The 20,544-nt window shown below is 42.1% G+C and overlaps 1 protein-coding gene across 1 annotated transcript; it reads right to left on the reverse strand.

Moving 5' to 3' along the window:
* Positions 1-110: 110 nt before the first annotated feature.
* On the reverse strand, positions 111-19,982 carry APOBEC2 (apolipoprotein B mRNA editing enzyme catalytic subunit 2). Its single transcript, XM_020999620.2, is given in 4 exon segments — positions 111-268; positions 3,648-4,204; positions 19,717-19,806; positions 19,808-19,982. Coding segments are annotated over 3 exon segments (666 nt in total). The 5' UTR covers positions 19,840-19,982; the 3' UTR covers positions 111-268; positions 3,648-3,660.
* Positions 19,983-20,544: the final 562 nt, after the last annotated feature.

Raw genomic sequence — 20,544 nt, forward strand, 5'->3', positions numbered from 1 at the left:
GGAGTGACTGTAACTGTTGCCTAAACAATTAAATTTTCACTTTTGCTGCCCCCCCCCACTTCCCTCCCTTTCCCCATGAGCAACTTTGACAAAGAGGGGCACAGCTTAAATTAATTGCAGCACAGGGAGTGTATTTTTAGTCCATTAGGGGCCTGTCTGATGAGGTTGACTTGGATATGGTCTGGCTCCAAGTGGTATTAGGAAGCCACAGGCATGTCCCAGATGACTGTGTATGTCACTGATGTCTTTTGGAAGTGACAGGCTAGCCCTAGGGAAAAGAGAAAAAACATTACTAGAGGCTAACTCTGGTGGCCCAAAATAAGAATTTCTTTCAGAGTTAACAATACCATTCCTATTAGAGCTAGTCCCCTGAATCCCCCTCATAATGTCTTGAGATTTCTGGTTTACTTTTTGACTGAGCTCCTTTCTTCTCATATTTATGGTAAAAAATGTGAAGAGAACCAGTCTTAGCTGTTTCTAACTTGAATGAAAAATTCTGTTGTGTTTTCAAAACCAGGTAAGAAATGTGCAACAAATCAATGCTAGAACAGATGCTTGTTTTCCAGGACTGTGGGTTCAGCCATGTTGATCCTTTAACCACTTAATAATTATGATTACCAGGTCAGCTAGATGGTGAAGTGGATACAGCACCAGCCCTGAAGTCAAGAGGACCTGAGTTCAAATGTGGCCTCAGACCAAACACTTGACACTTACTAGCTGTGTGACCGTGGGCAAGTCACTTAACCCCAATTGCCTAAAAAAAAAATTATGATTGCCTTTTCAGTAACAGGATCAACTCAAAAGAAGGAGGAAATTTTTAATCAATAGTGATAATGCTGTTATACCAACTGATCAGTAACTGTTTGGTAACTTGAATAACCTCCAGCTACTCTGAATTAAAAAATCATTTTTCTCTGACCTAGGAATGACTATTTCTCCTAGACTTTCTCCCCACAGACCTACTTTCTGATTGGTTACACCAATAACCAAAACCCCTAATTAGCCATGGCCTGGTGGTTACAGATAATCAGAAGGTGATCTCAAAATCTGTTTTGACATGCTTTCAGTAATTATTTTTGAGGCAAACTTAGCTGTTTTTCTTAGGCCAAAAAAAAAATTAGTATGTATTCCCTGAACATATAACAATTGGACCTCAGGAGGCATTAGTACAAGAAACTGTAGAATGGCAAAGGCAAAAACTAGCAAGGTTTTAAAAGTTGTTATAAATAATCGCTGTGTGCGCTGTCACACCTACAGAGGCATATAGCAATAACTTTGTGGATAAGCATATTTTTAAAAGGCCCAACAATGGGGCAGCATGGTATAGTGGTTAGGGTGCTGGGCTTGGCCTCAGACACTTTGCTAGCTATGTGACCCAGGGCAAGTCATTTAACTTCTCAGAATCTCAATTTCTTCATCTTTGAAAGGGGATTGGACTAGGGTCTCTTCAAGATCTCAAACTGAAATCCTATGAACACTGTGCCAACTTGTTCTCTCCCAAACTCTTCAGCCCCGCCCCCCCCCAAAAAAGGAAGCAATTTGCCACTTGACCACCTGGGCTCAGGATTTATTTGTCTAATTACCTGGATGGTGGAGTCAATGGCACCATCTAAAACCAGAGTATTGCTTTAAACTTAAAATCAAGTGAAAGGGTCCAATTTCTGGTGAGGAGAGCAGGGTAGAAACCCCTGGCTGTGGATTCAATGCAGCTCAATTTGAAAACCCTCTCCTAGTTTTCTGAAAGGCCTTTAACCATTTTATTTGGTGGCCAGATCCCTCTGCATTTGCATTTCCCACTAAATTTAAGCAGATTAAAGATTTTTTAAAAATATCATTTGAAAGAGTATATTACCATTAAGGTATGGATCAGGTGCACAGAAAACACTGGATCTTAGATACTGAAACATCCTCACTGGTAGCATCATCCTAAAACCAAACTGGTACTACATCTCAAACTAATATGAAGAAAACCATAGGGGAAAGGACTGCTGATAAACACCTGAGGTAAAGTTATATAAAAGTCAGGATGTCTTCCAAGGCCTTTCTCAATGGTTAGATGATTGTGACCACCCACCCAGAGCCTGGCAAAGGGATTCAGTTTCCTAAGATTGAAAATTAGAGCAGAACAAACCCAGAAATGTGTAGAAAAGGATCCATTAATCTCCCAGAGGGCACTCAGTCTGTTTTTGTTAAGGATCTAATTCACCCTCAGCAAGAGGCCAGGTTGGCCTTAATTGTGTCCTAATTGGCTGTTTAAATAGCTAATCCTCCCTAACACAACTACTCTTCCAGTTTTTTTATCTCTTCTTGACACCTGTAGGGGTCTGACTGGTCCTGCAACTAGTTTGATAAACGCGTCATCTTAACCGACCACATTTCCTGCAGAGCATGGCTTATTGCCATCCCAAGCTCCTTTTTCAGCACATTTTCATGGGCTTTTACTGAGGTGCTCCTTGATAAAAAGTAAATGGTTCTTGCATTATACATCTAAATGCCAATCTTAAATCTCTTTTAAAATAATTTTATAATTGTGTAGAAACACCAGAGCCAAATAAAAATTAAATTCAAACCTCCTGTGGGACTTGAAAAATAAATTAAAACATTACTCCTTGGAGGGAGAGAAACCTGCTAAAGAGGAGTAAGGATAATGAAAGGGTAGCAGCAACAGTATGCTTTTGAAGGGTTCAGGTTTTTAATAGACATGAGACAAAAAACAAGGTAATCTGTAGTTTAAATGGCTTCTCTGATATTTGCTCTAATAACAGAATTTACCCTTATATCCCACCCCCCTTTTTTTTTTCGGACATAGAAAATGCATTTCCCACCCTACCAGGGCTTTGGGTCTCAACTCTGGAATCCCTGGTCAACTTCAGCTGTATGTTTTGGGGTGTGGGGAAATTATTTTGATTATGAGATCATAGGTTTAGAGATGGAAGAGATCTTAAGAGGTTATCTACTCCTATCCCCTTATTTTACAGAAGAGGAAATTGTTCTTTAGAGAAGGGAACCAAGATTATGTAGATGTAGTGGGATGAGACCAGTTTGCACAAGATCAACCAGGGCGTACCTATACCCTCAGGACTAGTTGTGCCCTAGTTAAAGCCCTTCATAGGAGAACTGGAGCTTGCTTCCTACCCATTCATTCGCTCAAACATTTGTTGAGCTTCTCATGTGTTCCTGGCTCTGTGCCAAGTGCTGGATCTACAAAAAGAGGTACAAGACAGTTCCTGACCTCAAGGAGCTTAAAATCCAATGGGGGAGACAACATGCAAACATATATGCAAAGCAAGCTATAAATAGGAAATAATATAATGATATATAATAATAATAGGATATTAACAGAGGGGAAAGCACTAGGATTAAGAGAAGTTGAGGAAGACTTCCTGTAGAAGGTGAGATTTTAGTTGGGACTTACAGGAAGTCAAGGAGGTTAGAAGTCAGAGTGGAAGAGGGAAATCATTCCAGGCATGGGGGACAGCCAGAGAGAATGGCCAGAACTGAGAGATGAAGTGTCTTGTGTGTGGAACAGCCAGGAGGCCAGTGCCCCTGGACTAATGAGGTACAAGGAGAAGACTGGGAAGTAGGTTATGGGTTGCTACTCCCCAAGCCCTGGCCCAGATGAGGATTAATGGAGAGGGCAAACTCACATGTGAAGGCAGATCAGTGCAGGACCTCAGCCAGCTTCTCCTCATAGTAGAGGAAGTTCTCCTGAATGTCCTCCCAGGGTACAAAGGCTTTTGACTCTCCCTCTTCTTGCTCCACAAAATTCTGCCACACATACTCGAAGTCCTGGGGCTTCATGATGCGTAGCTTGCATCCCGCTTCCTTCAACCTCTTCAAGGCAGCCTTGATCTCAGGCTCCTCCCACATGAAGAGCCGACCCACCAGGAGGAGCATCCTAAGGTTCTTGTTTTTGCTCAGAGTGCTTGAGATGCGGTCAGCGCAGGCTGCGCAGGGGCTGGAGGAGACATACCAAGTGACATTATAGCGAAGGGCAGGGTCAAAGGTGGGCACAATGGTTTTGAAGAAGGCCTCTTCTGCATGGGCTGCGGCATGCTCATCCTCCAGGTAACCTCGGGACATCTGGCCTTGGCCGTCCTTGCCCTGGACTTCTACCACATAGCACAGGAAGGTCTTGTTCCGTCCAGAGCTGTATTCCACATTCCTGAATTGAAACTTAAAGAAATTGACAGGAAACCTTTCCCTAAAGATGGGGAAAAGAGGGGGGAAAAGGAGATGAGGTGGGCCATCAGGTGAGATTTTTGTTTCGAAGAATAGCCAGCTAAAGATCCATACCACAATGGAGAGCCTGGCTAATCAGCCGTCCTCTCCCCCTAAAAAAAAATCAAGAATTATGGGACTTCAGAATTGGAAGGAACTTGAGATATTATGGTACAACTCCCTCAAATTAGATAAAGAAACTATAAAATTACGCATTTATACAGTATTTTTTTTAAAGGTTTGCAAGACAATTTCCTCATACCAACCCTGTGAGGTGGGTAGTACAAATATTAAAAGTATAATTTTACAGGTGATAGAACTGAGGCATAGACATTACACAACTTGTGTGTGTCAAATCCTGGACTCAAACACAGGCCTTCTGACCTCAGCACCCTATTCACTAATCTAAGCTGCCTCCCAGCTTTCAGCAGATTCCCTACTAATGGGACACATCCCTGCCCTCACTCAAATGCCAACAAATGAGAAAAGCAACAAGGGTGACCCCAGGATGAGGGGCTGAGATGAGTGCAGTGTGTACACAGTTTTATCCCACTAAGAAAACAGACCAAATTCCCATACAAACCTCCCATCCAAAGCCATCTGGGGCTATTCCTAATTTTCTCTTGACTTTGCGTGGTGAGTTCTGGGCATATAATAAGTGTGAATTCACAAAACTGCATTTTCTTTTTACCTTACTAGTATTCATTTATCTGTCCCCTCTTACATCCATTTACCAAAAGCCTCAGGTAAATTGTCCATTTTCATTTCAAACTCCATTCTTCTTCCACCACAGTCATTTCTTTTTATACATGGTAGAGAAGAAAATGAGGTGACTTTTGATAAGTCTTGCAGATAAACTTGCAAGAATTCCCTTACCTATTTTTCCCTTTTCCTTCCTTTTATCCTAATCACAGTCACTTAATCACTTTGATGGATGGAAGTAGTCAACATTCAACTCTGTTACCATCATAATTTTTATTAATAATTTCTAATTATTATGAAAAATAGAAATAATACCTTGCATTCATATGCCATAATGCTTTTACATCATGGGGGCGGGGTGGGGGGAGAAACAGGAACTAGAATTACTTTGCAATATCTTGATGGACTAATTCTTGAACTATCTGGTGGCCAAATATTATGAAATTCCTAACTCCTACTGAAGGAGAAATGAAATATAATAAACTAGAAAGGATATAGTAAAGTAGATGGTCTAATTTACTGTTGTAACAACTACTTTTTAACCTTAGATAAGAGATCCTGCAGTTTTGTTTTTTTTTTTTTCCTGAAAGGACTTCTTTCACAATTGTAAGAGTACTTGGTCACTTCCCCTTGTCTCCTTCCCTTGAACAGGGAATATTTTTTATAATAAATCTTGCTGGTTGCATTCCAACAATTTCGCTTTTCTCCCTTAACTGATTCCCCCCTGCTCTACTTCTCCTCATGTGAAATGCTTTTCTTATCTATCCTGAGTTGCCATAAAATGCTGCGGATTGTGTACTCTCAGCATACCTAAAAGATTATAAAAACCAGATCTATAACCTAAGAAGCTTCTTTTAGTGAGAACAGCCTTCCTTAGCGTGCTAATAAATTTCTTTGTTTTTAATTTGGCTTCCTATATTTGACTCATAATCATTGCATCCTCCATTTACTGGTACACCTCTCCTAAGAGATTCCATTCTTCCCAGTCAAGAGAATTCCCTGACAATATACATGATCTCACTTGCACTTTTTAACAACTTTGTGAGCAACTTATCCAAAGTCAAATAGCTACCTCTCTAATAAAATATTTATTGAGGAAGTACCTGCAGTATGTCCAGAACTGTGCTAGATGCAATGGAGGTTGCAAAAGAAGAATGAAAAATAGTTCCTACCTTCAAGGAACTTATAATCTAATCAAGGAAGATAAGACATACATGAAACAAAACAATATGAGACAGTATCTAACTAAGGGGTAAATTGTTTAGACTACAAGAAATAGTGTGGAGAGAGTCTTAGAATGTGGGTTCAAGTCCCAGCACTGCCACTAACTAGTTGTCACTCATTAGTGGACAAGTCATTTGTATCTGGGCCTCAGTTTCTTCCTTTGTAAAATGAGGGGGTTGAACTAAGATGATCTCTAAGGTCGTTTCCAGTTTGAAATCCATGATCCTACTCTGACCTAATTTGAAGTAGTGGTTACTCAAATCACTGGCAAACCTGAAAGGAAAGCATTGGTGCTCCCAGATACTGATGACCTAAGGGATCAGCCATGGATGCCAAAGACTGGGGTGAATGCTAAGTAATCCCCTGTAGAAACCATGCCGTCCCTTCCCCCACTGAAACTCAAGTTTCCATGTTCCCTCATGTCAAGCTAATTTTCCACTATAGAGATAAATGACTGTGGGGGCCCAGCCCCTGGCATTCTCAGTACACTATACTTAGCTCCCTAAGCCCCTCTGTCCCTGGACCAGAGGTGTTTATTATTTACTTAACATTTCAAAAGAATGGGAACTCTGATGAGATCCCTGTCCTGGAGCCCACTCTTTACCACAGCACAAGGTCAGACTCACCCCAAGCTACCAACCTTTTAGCACATCTAAGATGAATGATTAGGCTTGGCAGCTAAGTAGAAGAACTTTGGAACAATGGAAAAAGAGAGGGATTTGGGGTCAGAGGTCCTGGGTTTGAATCTTTACTACTTACAACCAGCAAGACTTTGGGCAACTCACTTAAATTCTCTGGACCCCAGTTCCTCATTTCTGACCTAAGGTGGTGAATTAGATGTCCTGTAATATAATCTCCATCTTGAAATCTATGCTTTTATGATCCTATTCTTCCTCTATTTTCCATCAAACCTTGTATCTGTTCCCTTTCAAACTAATCTGAAAACCTCCTTCCCAAGACCCTCATTCCACTCATCGTCATAGAGCTGACTTAGAGCTTAAAGGGACCATAGATGATCACTAGATAACCATAGAGTCACGTAATCCATGCCCCCCACCTCACTTTTCAGATGAGGAAATAGACCCAGAAAGGCTATTATTTAACCAGTGTCACACAGGTGCTAAGTGCCAGAGCCAGGATTTCAACCCTTTGACTCCAGATCATATCTTTACTCTTTCTCCCTTTATCATTTAATTGCTCTGTTGGACAATATTCATTTGCAGTCACTTCCATGTTGCTTGCGACATTGTCTTAAGTCTCTTTTCTGCTTATGAACCTTTTCCCCCTCAGGTTGGAAGCTCTCTATAGAAAGGAACCTTGTTTCCTCAGAATGGCTTTTATAGAACTCTCCACATGGAGGATATGCAATAACTATTGACACACTATCCCATGTAGCAGAATATGCAGAAGGTTTGGGTCCCCAAGCAAAAATTTTCAGGAAGGTCCATAACACATACGTTTTCTTAACCTTGAAGCAAGCAGATCTCCAAACTGATACCAAAAAGGTTATAATCTCTCCCGCTCCTCTACTTTCTATTCACTACCACTACCTTAGTCCCTCGTTACCTCCCAACTGGCTTATAATAATAGCTTCCTTACAGATCTTCCCATTTCAACTCTCCCTCCTGTCCTGCTCCTTCAATCTGTTGGGGATGTCAGGTTAATTTATGGACAAATCTAATGCTATCATTCCTCCTCAAAATCTATCAGTGACTCCCTATATGAATAAAATAGAATCTGCTTGGCCTCCCACTAAATGTTCTTCATAAACTGGCACCAGCCTATTTTTTCTACCCTTGCTTTCTGTAACTTCTATGTAAGTTACTCTCCAGCTCAGTCTGCTTATGGTGTCCTGCCTCCATGCCTATGTTCACGGCCTTCTCTACCCCTGCCCCTCTTCTCCTACCTCCCTCTGTTGAAATCACAATCCAACTTTTCCTTGAAATTTTCCCTGAAGCCCACTGGTAGCTAGCAATTCTTTTCTTCTTAGACCTCAAATAGAGCTTTTTTAGGCATTTACTGTGCTTATCATATGGTGTACTCTCATAAGCAGAGTGCTTGACTTGGAATCAGGAAAGAACTGGGTTCCAATCCTGCCTTTGACACTAGCTTGTGACTGTAAGCAAGTCACAACTCCTCCAAACCTTCATTTCCTCATCTGTGAGATGGGGACATTGATACCTATAATGCCTGGTTCACAGAGTTGTTATGAAGATCAAACAAGATAATGTATATAGGTGCTTTGTAAAGCTTAAGGCAATATATAAATGTTAACAAGGTTTTTTTTTTATCAATTGGGTGTTATCTATGTGACAGATAACATTGCAAAGTGGAAAGATCACTAAGACTGTTACTCAACAAGCATTTATTAAGTGTTTACTGTGTGTTGGGGCAAGGGTACTAAGTGCTGGGGATACAAAGAAAAAACAAAAATTGTCCCTGCTGTCATGAAGCTTACATTATAATTGGAGACATCATATACAAATCAGCCCATCAAGACAAATGAGTAGAGGGAAGGTAGCTTTAAAGCACAGAGGTCACTAGTAGCTTGAGACCAGAAAAGTCTTCCTGGAGGAGGTGGCATGTGAACTGAGTCTTAAAGAAAGCCAAGGAATCTAAGAATCAGAGGTTAGAAAATAGAGCATTTCTAGCAGGGGGCACAGCCAGGACAAAGGCATAGAAATAGGAGCTAGGAGGAATAGCACATAGGCCCATGTGGCTGGACTATGGGGTTTGCAGAGTAGAGTAAAAAGTTAATGAGTTCAAAGACTGGAAGGACATGAAGGGACCAGCCAGACTATGAAGACCTTTAAGTTCTAAAACAGCAGAGTTCATATGTAATCTTAGGGGTAATAGAGAAACATTGGAATTTCTTGAGTAGGAGTTGGTCAGGGTGGGGTGAGGGTAGGGGTGAAGTGACATGGTCAGATGAGCTTTAGGCAGATTACTAGCAGTAATGTGGAGCACTGGTATCAAATTCTAATTGAAATGGAGGCCACTAAACTACACATAAGGATCCTTGTGGGGTACATATTGACATAGTTTGAAAATGTAATATTATTTATGTTTCATTGATTTTTATTTATTTTCTTAAATATCTCTCAATTACACTTAAATCTGATACAGACATTTGGGTGTGTTTTGGGCAACATGCAGTCCACAAGTAGAATGTTTGACACAGAAGATGGTTGGAGTAGGGAGAGGTTTGAGGCAGGGCATTCGATTAACAAGTCTTTGTCTAGGTGAGAAATGATGAGGGTATGGACTAGGATGATGGCTATGTTTGTGGAAGAGAGAGGGTATATATGAGCTGAACCAAGAGAACTGAGTCAAGATTTACTCCAAGGTTATTGAATTTGGCTGACTAAAAAAGGGGTAGAGCCTTGCATAATAATAAGAAAGTTTAGAAGAAGGATGGGTTTGTGGGAAGAGAGATAATGACCTGGTTTTAATGTTCACAGTGTTAATTGTAGAATTATGAGCAAGTTAATTCACCACCTTTGTGTCATCATCTTTAAAATGGGGGAAATAATATTTGCACTACCCTATCTAACAGGGCTATTCTGGGTGGTCACTTTGTAAACCTTATAATAGTATAGAAATGTGAACTGTTTACATACATACATACACAGACACATATATGCACACATATATCATGTATATTAGAATATATTATGCATATTACTATGTAAAATATATAAATATATATTCTTTATAATATGCTAATTATATATGTTATATATATTATAAATATATACTCTTTATAGTTAGCATATTATAAAGAGTACATGTTTATGTGTCTTACATAATATATTATTTGAGCAGAAGTTGGAGAATGCTGCTATTTATTCTTCATCATGTCATTCATTTATTTATTTAATTCCTTTTCTTCCCCCAGAAAAACTTTGGACAATTCACTTTTTTGTGCTGAGTAGTTTTCATTTTCGATTTCTTGAAATGTAGCTCTGAAAAGACAGGCTTTGTGAAAGCCCATTATGATTTAAATGGAGCTACTTGACTCCACCTTAAAACCCAAATCACTCTGTCTTTCACTGAATGGCCAATAATAGCCCCAACTCAAGCCTCTGTAACTCATTGTTTAGATTTTTGATGGCTTAGGATAAGTGTAAATAGCAATTGCTTTCTGTTCTGGCCAGAAATTCTGAGGGTCTTCCCTTCCCAGATTGATATCTTCATGATTGTAAATTGAACCATCATTTGTCTCAATTCTTATGCAGCCCTTAGTCATTGAATGGCATGGTCTCAGACAAACCAAGACCTGGGAAAGACCTTAATTTAGGAAGACCAAGGTCATCCATTGAATCCCAGGCCATCAACAGTCATCTTGACCTTTGTTTTGGTACTATTCTTTGATAACTCTGGAGGAGAGAGTGAGGCTGCTGACTCTGCTCAGTTCTGCCCCACTCATATCCAATTCACTGGCAAATCGGAGACATCACCCTCTTGATATTATTGGTCCTCTTTGAGAATGAAGGACAAACAACAAAACATACATATAATGTTTATAGAACATATATATCTAGTCTGTATTACATACACTATATTTATTTACATATAAAATATCTGTGTGTGTATTGTATATGTATAGAGAGGAATATGGAGAATGGAAAAAGCATTGTATTTTTTGCTTTAACTCTAACTTACTCTTCATTTGCATTTTGCTTCTTCTTTGACACCATTTCCCTTCATTCCACCCCCCAGTGCAGGCCAGAGCAATCTCAGTAATTGAGTAAATCCCTTAACAGGATGAGTAGCTGCACTTTCACAAGTCCTACAGGTATTTCCTGCAGAGTTTAGGGATTTAGCCAAAGCAAGTGTTAAATGCACAAACGTTTTGTAAATTATTTCTGACCAAATTAATAGAACTTGCAGAGTGCCCTATCACTTTGACTTTCTTCCATCCCAAAGATTTTACCAGATAGATTCTCAAGCAGAGAAAGCTAATTTGTTCCAGCCTAGTACTAAGTGCTAGATCTGAAGATGAAGTGCCCAGCTTGAAAATAGCCCTCTTCTCTACTGGAATACTGAAACCCAGCTTCCCTGAGCACAAGGAAGGAACCCAGAGAAACCAGAAACCAGAGGAGAGAAGAAAAGGTCAGCCCTCTATAAATACCCAATTTACCCCTCACTCCAGCATCAGACTCCTCTCCTGCTTAGTGAGTGCGCTATACCAGATGTTGCTACAGAGGAAACTATTTCAAAAGAAGAACAAATCATAGAAGAAGTTTTGGCTCTTGATTCTCCTGAGGGCTGGGAAGCTAGGACAGCTTGGCTTTTCTTGGGGTATCTTGATCAAGGGAAAATAGAGGGAGGTGCTGCCTATTGTCAGTCAATAAACATTTATTAAGTATCTACTACTTGCCAAGCACTATGCTAAATGCTAGTGACATAAAGAAAGTTTACCATCTAATTAGGAGCTTCTCTTGAAACCAAGGCATCTAGGTTCTGGAGGTCAACATTGGGAAGATGGAAACAGGTCAGAAAGACAGCTAAAATGTCTGAAAGGGGTAATAAACTTTCCCTATATAAGAGGTTCTTAATCTGGGATCCACAAGAGGTCTTGTGGATAGATTTCAAGTGCTCTATGATTTTGAATGGGAGAATAAATTTATCTTCATTTCAATGTAATTGGTTTCCTTTGTAATCCTATGTATTTTATTTTATGCATTTAAAAATATTATTCTGAGAAAGGGTCCATAGGTTTCACCAAATTACCAAGAACCTCATGACATAACAAAAGGTTAAGGAGCTCCCCTCTATTGGGTGATTTTTTTTTTTGGTCATAATATAATAGTCTCAATTATTTCCCCCTAACAGAAGAAAGCAGTGACACAGATAATCCAACAGTATATGTATTTCTTTCTTTGTAGCAGCAGTAGAATTCTCTTCCTGATTTTCACATTTACTTATGCAAACCCTTTCAGCACATATTTTACTTCTTAAATACTGAGTGCAGAGGAGGAGATGCTGATGTTATGAATCTAGTGTCCTAGGATACTGCAACCAAGAGTATGATTCTCCCTTGTTGTCGTTCAGTCATATCCTACTCTTTGTGACCCCATTTGGGGTTTTCTTGGCAGAGATTCTGGAGGGGTTGGCATTTCCTTCTCTAGCCGATTTTACAGATGAGGAAACTGAGGCAAACAGGGTAAAGTGACTTGCTTTGGGTCACACAGCTAGGAAGTGTCTGAGGCCAGATTTGAACTCATGAAGATGAGTCTTCCTGATTCCCAGACTAGTGTTTTATCCAATGCACTGCTTAGTCAGAAGAACTTGATACTCTTAAACAATTCTTTAGGCACTCTTCTATTTACTTTCAACAAAGAGCATCTAGGGTGGACAGCTGGATGGCCACTTGTCAGATACTTTGTAAGAGGCTTCTTGGTCACATATGGGCCAAACTAAATGAGTTCTCGTGTTCTTCTCAATTCTGAAATTCTGTGATATAGACAGACTAGTGTTTTGAGGTGGGGCAGCAAGATGGTACAGTGATTGAGTGCTGGGCCTGGGGTCAGGAAGATCTGAGTTCAAATCTGGCCTCAGACACTTACTAGCTGTGTGACCCTGGGCAAGTCACTTAACTTATTTGCCTCAGTTCCTCATCTGTAAAATGACCTGGAGAAGCAAATGGCAAACCACTGTAGTATCTTTGCCAAGAGAACCCCAAAATGGGATTATGAAGAGTCAGACACGACTGAAATGGCTCAACAACAAAGGTGTTCTGATCAATCTTATATAGCTTCTCCAACTGTGATAACCAGTTGCTCTTGATAATCACAGTATGTCCTCAAAATTTGGGGGTGCATTATTATGTGGTGGAAAGGGACATGTGAATAAATAAAACATCTTTTTCCAATCTTAGGAGAGATCTTAAAGGTCTAGTTCAATGCCTTCATTTTACAGGTGAGGAAATTGAGGCCCAGAGATAAAGTTACTTGCCTAAGTTCACATAACTGGTAAGTAGCTGAGCTGGGATTTGAATCCAGGTTACTTAGACTCCAGATTCAGCCCTCCTTCCACTTCAGTAGCATTTGTCATTGTACTAGGCCCTTGGAAGGGATACAAAGTCAGCCTTTGCCTTAGAATGGCATAAAGCATGTATCCAGATAGCTCAAATAGAAGCTAAAATATGATAAATTAGGTTCTACAATATGATAAATATGGTAAATTGGGGAAGACTGAAAGGGAGGAAAGATTGGGGAGGAAGGGCACATTGCCTAAGGCACCACATACCAGCATGGCAGAAGTAACAGAGGTTACTTGCCACACAGAAACATGGGTGGCAGTGGGATTAAACATTTGTGGCAGAAAAAAATCCCAAGTTACACATTGATCATTGAAAGTTACCTAGTTTCAACTCTCCCTTCTTCTTTCCATTCCCTTAACGCTTCCACCAGATTTGCTCTCAAAAGAGAGGGGAGGAAAGAAACCAACATTTGTTAAGTGCCTGCTATGTGCCAGGCACCGTTTTAAGTGCTTTACAAATATTATCTTCTTGTTGCTTTTTTTTTTCAGTTTCCCCTTCTCTCTCTTCTCCTGTCCCTCTCCATCATCAGGGGAAGATGCTTGTGAGAGGTTTAAAGAACTTGTACATATTTGTAAGAGTCTATGTATGTCCCAAGTGAGAGCCTGGGAGGCAGCTTAAGCTTGCGTTCTTTCCTTGTAAAGGACCATCTCTGCCAGCTGCTCTTTTAGATGAGCCATGGGGAAGGAGTATGCTTGTCCTGGTAAATATATCCCCATTAGCCCACGGGGCAGTCCAGGTTTGGAGAGAATGAGATAGAATTATCCTTGGCAATTGTCTGAGCCCTTAGAGTGAGATTGGGAGAGGAAGAGGGTCCTGCCTCAAATCTCTCCCCACTGACCTCGGTTGTCAAAATGACCTTCAGAAAGCTCAGAGCTTACTGTGTCACACCCCTCCCCCTATCCCACTCGATAAATTCTAGTGTTTCCCTATCACCTTCAGGATCAATTGTAAAATACTCTGTTACTCAAAGCCCAAAGCTCTTCATAATCTGCCCCAGGCCCCTTCAGGTCTTCTTAAAACTTCTTGTACCTCTTTCCTTCTATGTCTGCTTTGACCCAGTGACACTGCCCTACTTGCTGTTATTTGAATAAGACAATCTGTCTTCCAGCTCTGGGCCTTTTCATTGGCTATTCCCATGCCTGGAATGTTCTCCTCCTCATCTCTGCCTCTTGGCTTTCTTCATGTTACAGCTAAAATCCCACCTTCTACAGGAAATCTTTCCTAATCCCCCTTCAATTCTAATGCCTTCCCTCTGTTGGTTATTTCCAGCTTATATATAGTTTGGTTTGCATGTTGTCTTCCCCATTAAACTGTGAGATTCTTAAGAAGAGGAATTGTCTTGACCTTTCTTTGTGTCCCTAGTCCTTAGCTCAGTGCCCAGTACTTAGTAGGTACTTAATAAATGTTTATTGACTAATGACTATTCAGGAAGATTATACCAGTGGGAGTTTAGAAAAACCTGGAGAACTCAGAGACCAGGAACTGGAAAGAAAACAGAACAAGTGGGGGAATGAGCATTTTTTAAGTGCCTGTTATGTGCTAGGCACTGTGCTAAGAACTTTACAAATATTTCATTTTAGCCTCACAACATCAGAACACTGGATTTGGAAGCCAGAAGCTTTGGGTTTAACTCCTAGCTCCATTACTTATCACTTGTATGACCATACTCAAGTCACTTCCCTTCTATGGGCCTCCATTTTTCATTTGTAAAAGGAGTAGGTTGGACTAGATCAGGGGTAAGGAACCTGTGGCTTTGAGGCTACACGTGGCCCTCTAGGTCCTCCAGTGCAGCCCTTTGACTGAATCCAAACTTCACAGAACAAATCCCCTTAATAAAGGATTTGTTCTGTAAAACTTGGAGTCAGTCCAAAGGCCATACCCAAGGACCTAGAAGGCCACATGTGGCCTTGAGGCCACAGATTTCCCATCCCTGGACTAGATAATTCTATAGTTTCGGAGGTCTTTTTTAAACTCTAAAATCCCATGATCCCTTGACCTGTCCTTGGAGGTGAGCTTTGCTACGGAGGGAGGCAACCTTACCCATCTGTGCTTTCCCATGGCCTCTTGCCCCACTGCCTGCTTGACTGCCTCTGTGGGAATTTTGGAGGGGAGATGTTAGCGTCTGGCACTGGAGGTGAGATAGCCTTATATTACAATGAAGGTAAATGTCTGCGTCCTCCCCTTTTCTCTAAGTTTCTGCTTATTTCTGCCCCTGGTCAATGAAGGAGGCCAAACAATCAGTCTAGGGTAAGAATCAGGATTCATGTAACTGAGGGGCCCAGTTTCCTCTATCATGGAAAAGAACCTCTTGCTTCCTCATCTCCTGGGGTAAGGAAAAATGTAGATTCTTCCCGAACTACTTCCACCCAGAGCAAAAAGGAACCCAGGAAGGTTCTTTGAAGTGGAGTGAGTATACTCCATGGCCTTGTGAAACCAGTATAGCAGAGTAGAACTTTGATTTAGAAGGAACCTTAGTAATCATGTAGTCAGTCAAACAGCCTGGTGCTTTCATGTCAAGAAAATTGGTAGGGCAGTGGGCCTGGAGTTAGGAAGACCTGAGTTCCAATCCAGCCTCAGGCACTTACTAGTTGTGTGATTCTGGGCAAATCACTTTACCTCTGTCTGCCTCAGTTTCCTCAACTGTAAAATGGGGATAATAACACCCACCTCACGGGATTGTTGTGAAGATCAAATGAGGTAATATTTGAAAAAAGTTCTCAGCACTGTGCCTGGCACATAGTAGGCGCTACATAAATGTGTATTCCCTCCCCTTTTCCCATTGTGGCAACACCATCTCATGCAGAGGCCCTCCTTCTTGAGAAGGGAACCTCTCTGGTGTCCCTATTCAAGAAGATGAGAGGCCCGAGCCTGCTCTCTCTCTCTCTCTCTCTCTCTCTCTCTCTCTCTCTCTCTCTCTCTCTCTCTATATATATATATATATATATATATATATATATATTATATATGACTCCTTCCCAGGAAGCTTTCCAGCTGTCACCACTCACCTAGCTCTGTGTGACCTCCTTTTAGAGCCAAAGGCCCAGGACTTTGCCATAGAATCAAGGCTGGATGGAGTCAGCTGGATGGTGCCTCTTCCTTCTGGGCCATCCCTTTAATGTGCTCCAGGACCCCAAAGGGCATTTGGAATTTGTGATTATGACCAGGATACTTCACTTCCTCTGTAACCTTTCTCTCATTTTTGCTGATGCATCATGACTAAGGAGATTCCTAGGGTTGCTGCTTTCATTTGCTGATATCGGCTTTCTTCAGGTAGACACATACACTCACCCACACAGACATACACACACACATACCCCAAAGACATATGACGTATATTGCTTTGGGGTAGAAGTAGCAATCGTGTAACCCTATGGAAGGGGAACACACAACCATAGACTTTATCTCTGGTACTCCCCTCAGTTGTACTGTGTTCAGTTATATCTGACTCTTCATGACCCCATTTGGGGTTTTCTTGGCAAAGATACTGGATTGGATTGCCATTTTCTTCTCCAGCTCATTTTATAGATGAGGAACTGAGGCAAACACAGTTAAGTGACTTGCTTAGGGTGACACAGCTAGGAAGTGTCTGAGGTCAGATTTGAACTCAGGAAGAGGAGTCTTCTTGACTTCAGGCCCAGAGCTTTATCCAGTGTACCACCTAGTTGCCCTACTGCTTTCAGAGGTGACAGCAAAACTCAATGGACCAGGTAGAAATTCTCTACCAATCTCTGGTTCTCCAGAAGCCCAAAGCTTTGTGGGGCTCAGGTCTACAGTACCACCCCCACCCCACATCCCCGGGGAACTCTTCAGTTCTCTAAAACATGCCTATATTTCCAGCTGTTTGCCTCCAAGGCATAGTACTTGCTACCCTCTGCCTCATCGGCTCAGGGGCTGAGAAGGTGGTGAGGGGCTTATGGGATGAGCATCACAAGACAGATTCTCCCTTTTCTGGAGGTACCAGCTCATCTGCAAAGGCATTTAATTTTTCCTCTACCCTGCCACTTCTCCATATTATTCTATTCCACTCCTGCAGGGTGGTCTTTGAAATTTTTTTCACATTATTTTATAAAAGTTCTTGGTCTGTGTCTTTTGTATGCATCCTGTCAATCTCTGGGTCGAAGACAGGAACTCTAAAGGCAAAAAAAGATTATTTTTTTCTCTTTCTTCTGCATCTTCCTTCCTATCCTCTTTCCCATCCCTACCTTCTTTTCTTTCCCTCCCTCCCTTCTTCTGCCACCAAGAAGTCACAGGGTATGAAGTGCTCTGAGCTAACCTGCCAAATCAAGGCCCAAATCCCAGAGGCCCCTCAAGGAGTCTGACCTGAAGAATCCCCTTTGACTTGGGAGCTTGCTGACCTCAGTGACACAGAGGTTGACAAGTGAGGAGGGGTAGGTACAAAAATCCCTTCCTCTTCATACCTCTCAGGACAGATGGACAGTGACACTTACAGGCTGTCTCAGCGCTGGCTGACCCAGAGGGGCCTCAGGGGACAAATTCCTACATCTGTTGCTTGTTTCTCTGGAGTGTGGAAAGGGAACACGTAGGGTTTCTCACTGTTCATTTCAGAGCTTTCTGTTCTCTCTGCTACAGATTTCTAGTTTTTCATTATTGCAAGTCCTCAATGACACCCTCCCTTTCCCCTTAGATTGGAGATGTGAGGTGTGGAAATGAAGGCGAGGTGCTTTTTGCTTTTTTTTCCAAAATCACATTTAACAAATGTTAAATGTGAACTTCACGCTCTTGAGGGACTTGTCTGTCACTAGGAATTGCTTATCTTTGGAGTACACAAAACACGGAAGAGGCTTCAGTGCCTGGTCATATCCATAGGCTAGGAAACTTCTTTCCATTGCAATGGCAGGGACATATGTGTGTATGGCCTAGGATTGTATAAAATAGGGTGCTTGGATAGTAGGAAAGCCTCCTAATGTCCCTACACCTCCCCAACCCCACTCCATCAATGGCCCTTAGCTGTTCTTTTTATTTCTTTCAGTCAGGGGTATCAGTGGTAGAGGGGAGGCTCAGTTAAAGATCTAAGGGGGGGCTGGATGGGGATCTCTTGGCCAGGCTACACCAGAGCTTTCTCTGTCCCTGGACCTGTCTGGCCCCAGCTGCTCCCCTAATCCCAGGATAAGGGTGATATTATGTGAGTGGGCACAAGTCAGCACAAACTTGGGGGCTGTTCTTCCTCTCAGGATTCAGGATGAATCCCCCCTGAGTAAGGTTTTCCTGCCCTTGGAAGCTACTGTGCTCCTATTTTATCCACCATCTCTGAGACTGTGATCCCCACCCATCTTGAGCACTGCTGTTCTCCCCAAATCTCAGAGGGAGACACGGGGGAATGGGGGAAAGCTTTAAGGGGCAAGTAGAGAGCTCCCTGCTGTTCTCCCCAGGTGATAGTGAGAGATATTGAGGTGTGGGGAAGGATTTGGGGGTCAGGTACAGCTGAGGTCAGCTCCTCAAATTCCCCTGTCTTGCTCTCTCTGTCTAGTAATTTATCAGTAGCTACAGTTAGAGGGCTAAGGAAGAGAGAAAATGAAGGGGATTTCTTGGAGTTCTATATGGAGTAGGAGTGTTCTGGACAAGTCTGTGGGGTCCAAATGGATGCCAAACACAGCCCCTCTCCTTCCCTGTTCCTTTCACCTGAACCTATTTCCTCTTGTCCAGGAAGCCCACTTTACTTAGGCAGAATTAGACCCAATACCCTCCACCTCCCACCTGACCGGAATGTCCCTATGCTTCACACTGTGTGCACTTATCTCACTGTCCTGGATTCTCGACCTGGACTATGTACTAGCTCCTTGCTCATGGGGCTCATGGATCGCTTCTTCTCTCCCTTAGGGAAATTCACAAAAGATTTATAGGAAGAAACTATCTCTCATTCAATTCCTGTTGCGGAATCTTTTCTTCAGATTAGAGCCCAGCAAACAGGGAAGGGGACAACTTCAATTGGGGCCCTGTTGAAATGTTTCTCTCTCTCTCTCTCTCTCTCTCTCTCTCTCTCTCTCTCTGGATCTCATCCACTGCCCACCTCCCTGCCAAAATTAGAGATAGTAGAGTTTCCAAGCCTCTGCTATTCCTTTCCCTCTTGAACCCTTTGAAAGGATTAAAAATAAAACAGACAAAAATACCAACCAAACTTTACCCCAGCAAATAACTCTCTGGAGGAGTCTCACCTGATTTGAGATTGCTACCTCAGAGACTTGTGAAATAAATTCTTAGTAAACCTTGAAGACTATATAAATGTATTATTATTAATAGCAAGGACACAAAGAAGCCCCTTACCGTTCAAGGCTGATGTCCTAACATCCCCAAATTCACATATTAAAAACACTTATGCCTCAGTCTGGATTTAATGTCTACATCCCAACCCTAATTTCAGGGCACAGTCTAGCCAATTCCTCCCTAATTCTCACCTCCCCAACTCTGGTCAGCCTCCACCACCTTTCCCGAGGCCTCATGCTCTTCCAGAAAATCTCCCTTCTACCTCACCCAGAGAAGAGTAGCAACAACCTGTCTCTTACCCTGTGACAATCTCAAAGGGTGGTAACTCAATCAGCTCCTTCAATTTCTCAGGGTCATCCAGGTTCTCAGAGTCCCCCTCTCCATTTTGAGGAAGCAGCAGCAGCCTGTTCTTTCTCAGCCATTTGGGGGCGGGCTGTAGGAGTCACCGGACTGAAGAGTCTAGGGCTTGGGGATTGGCCAGGCCACAGACAGGGAGCTAGCTGGGCTGGTGGGCAGCAGCTGTCAACAGCTAAATCAGGCTGAGAATAGCAGGAGAGAGCTAGGACTCTCTGAGCTCAATGTCCCCTGCCCCTCTGTGGCACAGGCCTTATAACCAGTGCCTTCCCTCCCCCAGTCTTTTTTTAATTGAGTGACGAATATGTTGCAGTGGGGGGAGTGGAAAATCTTGGCCATTGGAATCCCCTATTTATCAGTAGGTAGAGACAGAAAGTTGGCAGGTCAGATGCCCTGGCCTCCTTCTCTCCAATGCCTCCCTCACCCCACTCACTACCTTGCTCTACTCCAGCATCATGCTTATACTCATCAACTCGCTGCTCCCACAACCCCATCTAGGGTGTGTAGAAGTGATGGTGGAGTGACCAGTGTCTCCTGAAAATTTAGACTGGGGTCACTGTGTCCTCTAATAGGGATAAAAGATCTTTTCAGTAAGAAGTTGGGCAGGATCAGGATGAAGGAGAGATTTGGGAATAGGCTAGGTCAAAGTTCAGTAAAACGGTGGATAGGGGCTTCAGAATGGGAAAAAGTCAGTGCCAGAGATATTGATTCGAAATTAACAGATGCTAATTTATCCATGTTTATTTAATTGAAAGTCACACAGCAATTCCATT

This window comes from Phascolarctos cinereus, unplaced genomic scaffold (genome assembly GCF_003287225.1).
Source record: "Phascolarctos cinereus isolate Bilbo 61053 unplaced genomic scaffold, phaCin_HiC Scaffold_5;HRSCAF=322, whole genome shotgun sequence".
In the NCBI taxonomy this organism is placed as follows: Eukaryota; Metazoa; Chordata; class Mammalia; order Diprotodontia; family Phascolarctidae; genus Phascolarctos; species Phascolarctos cinereus.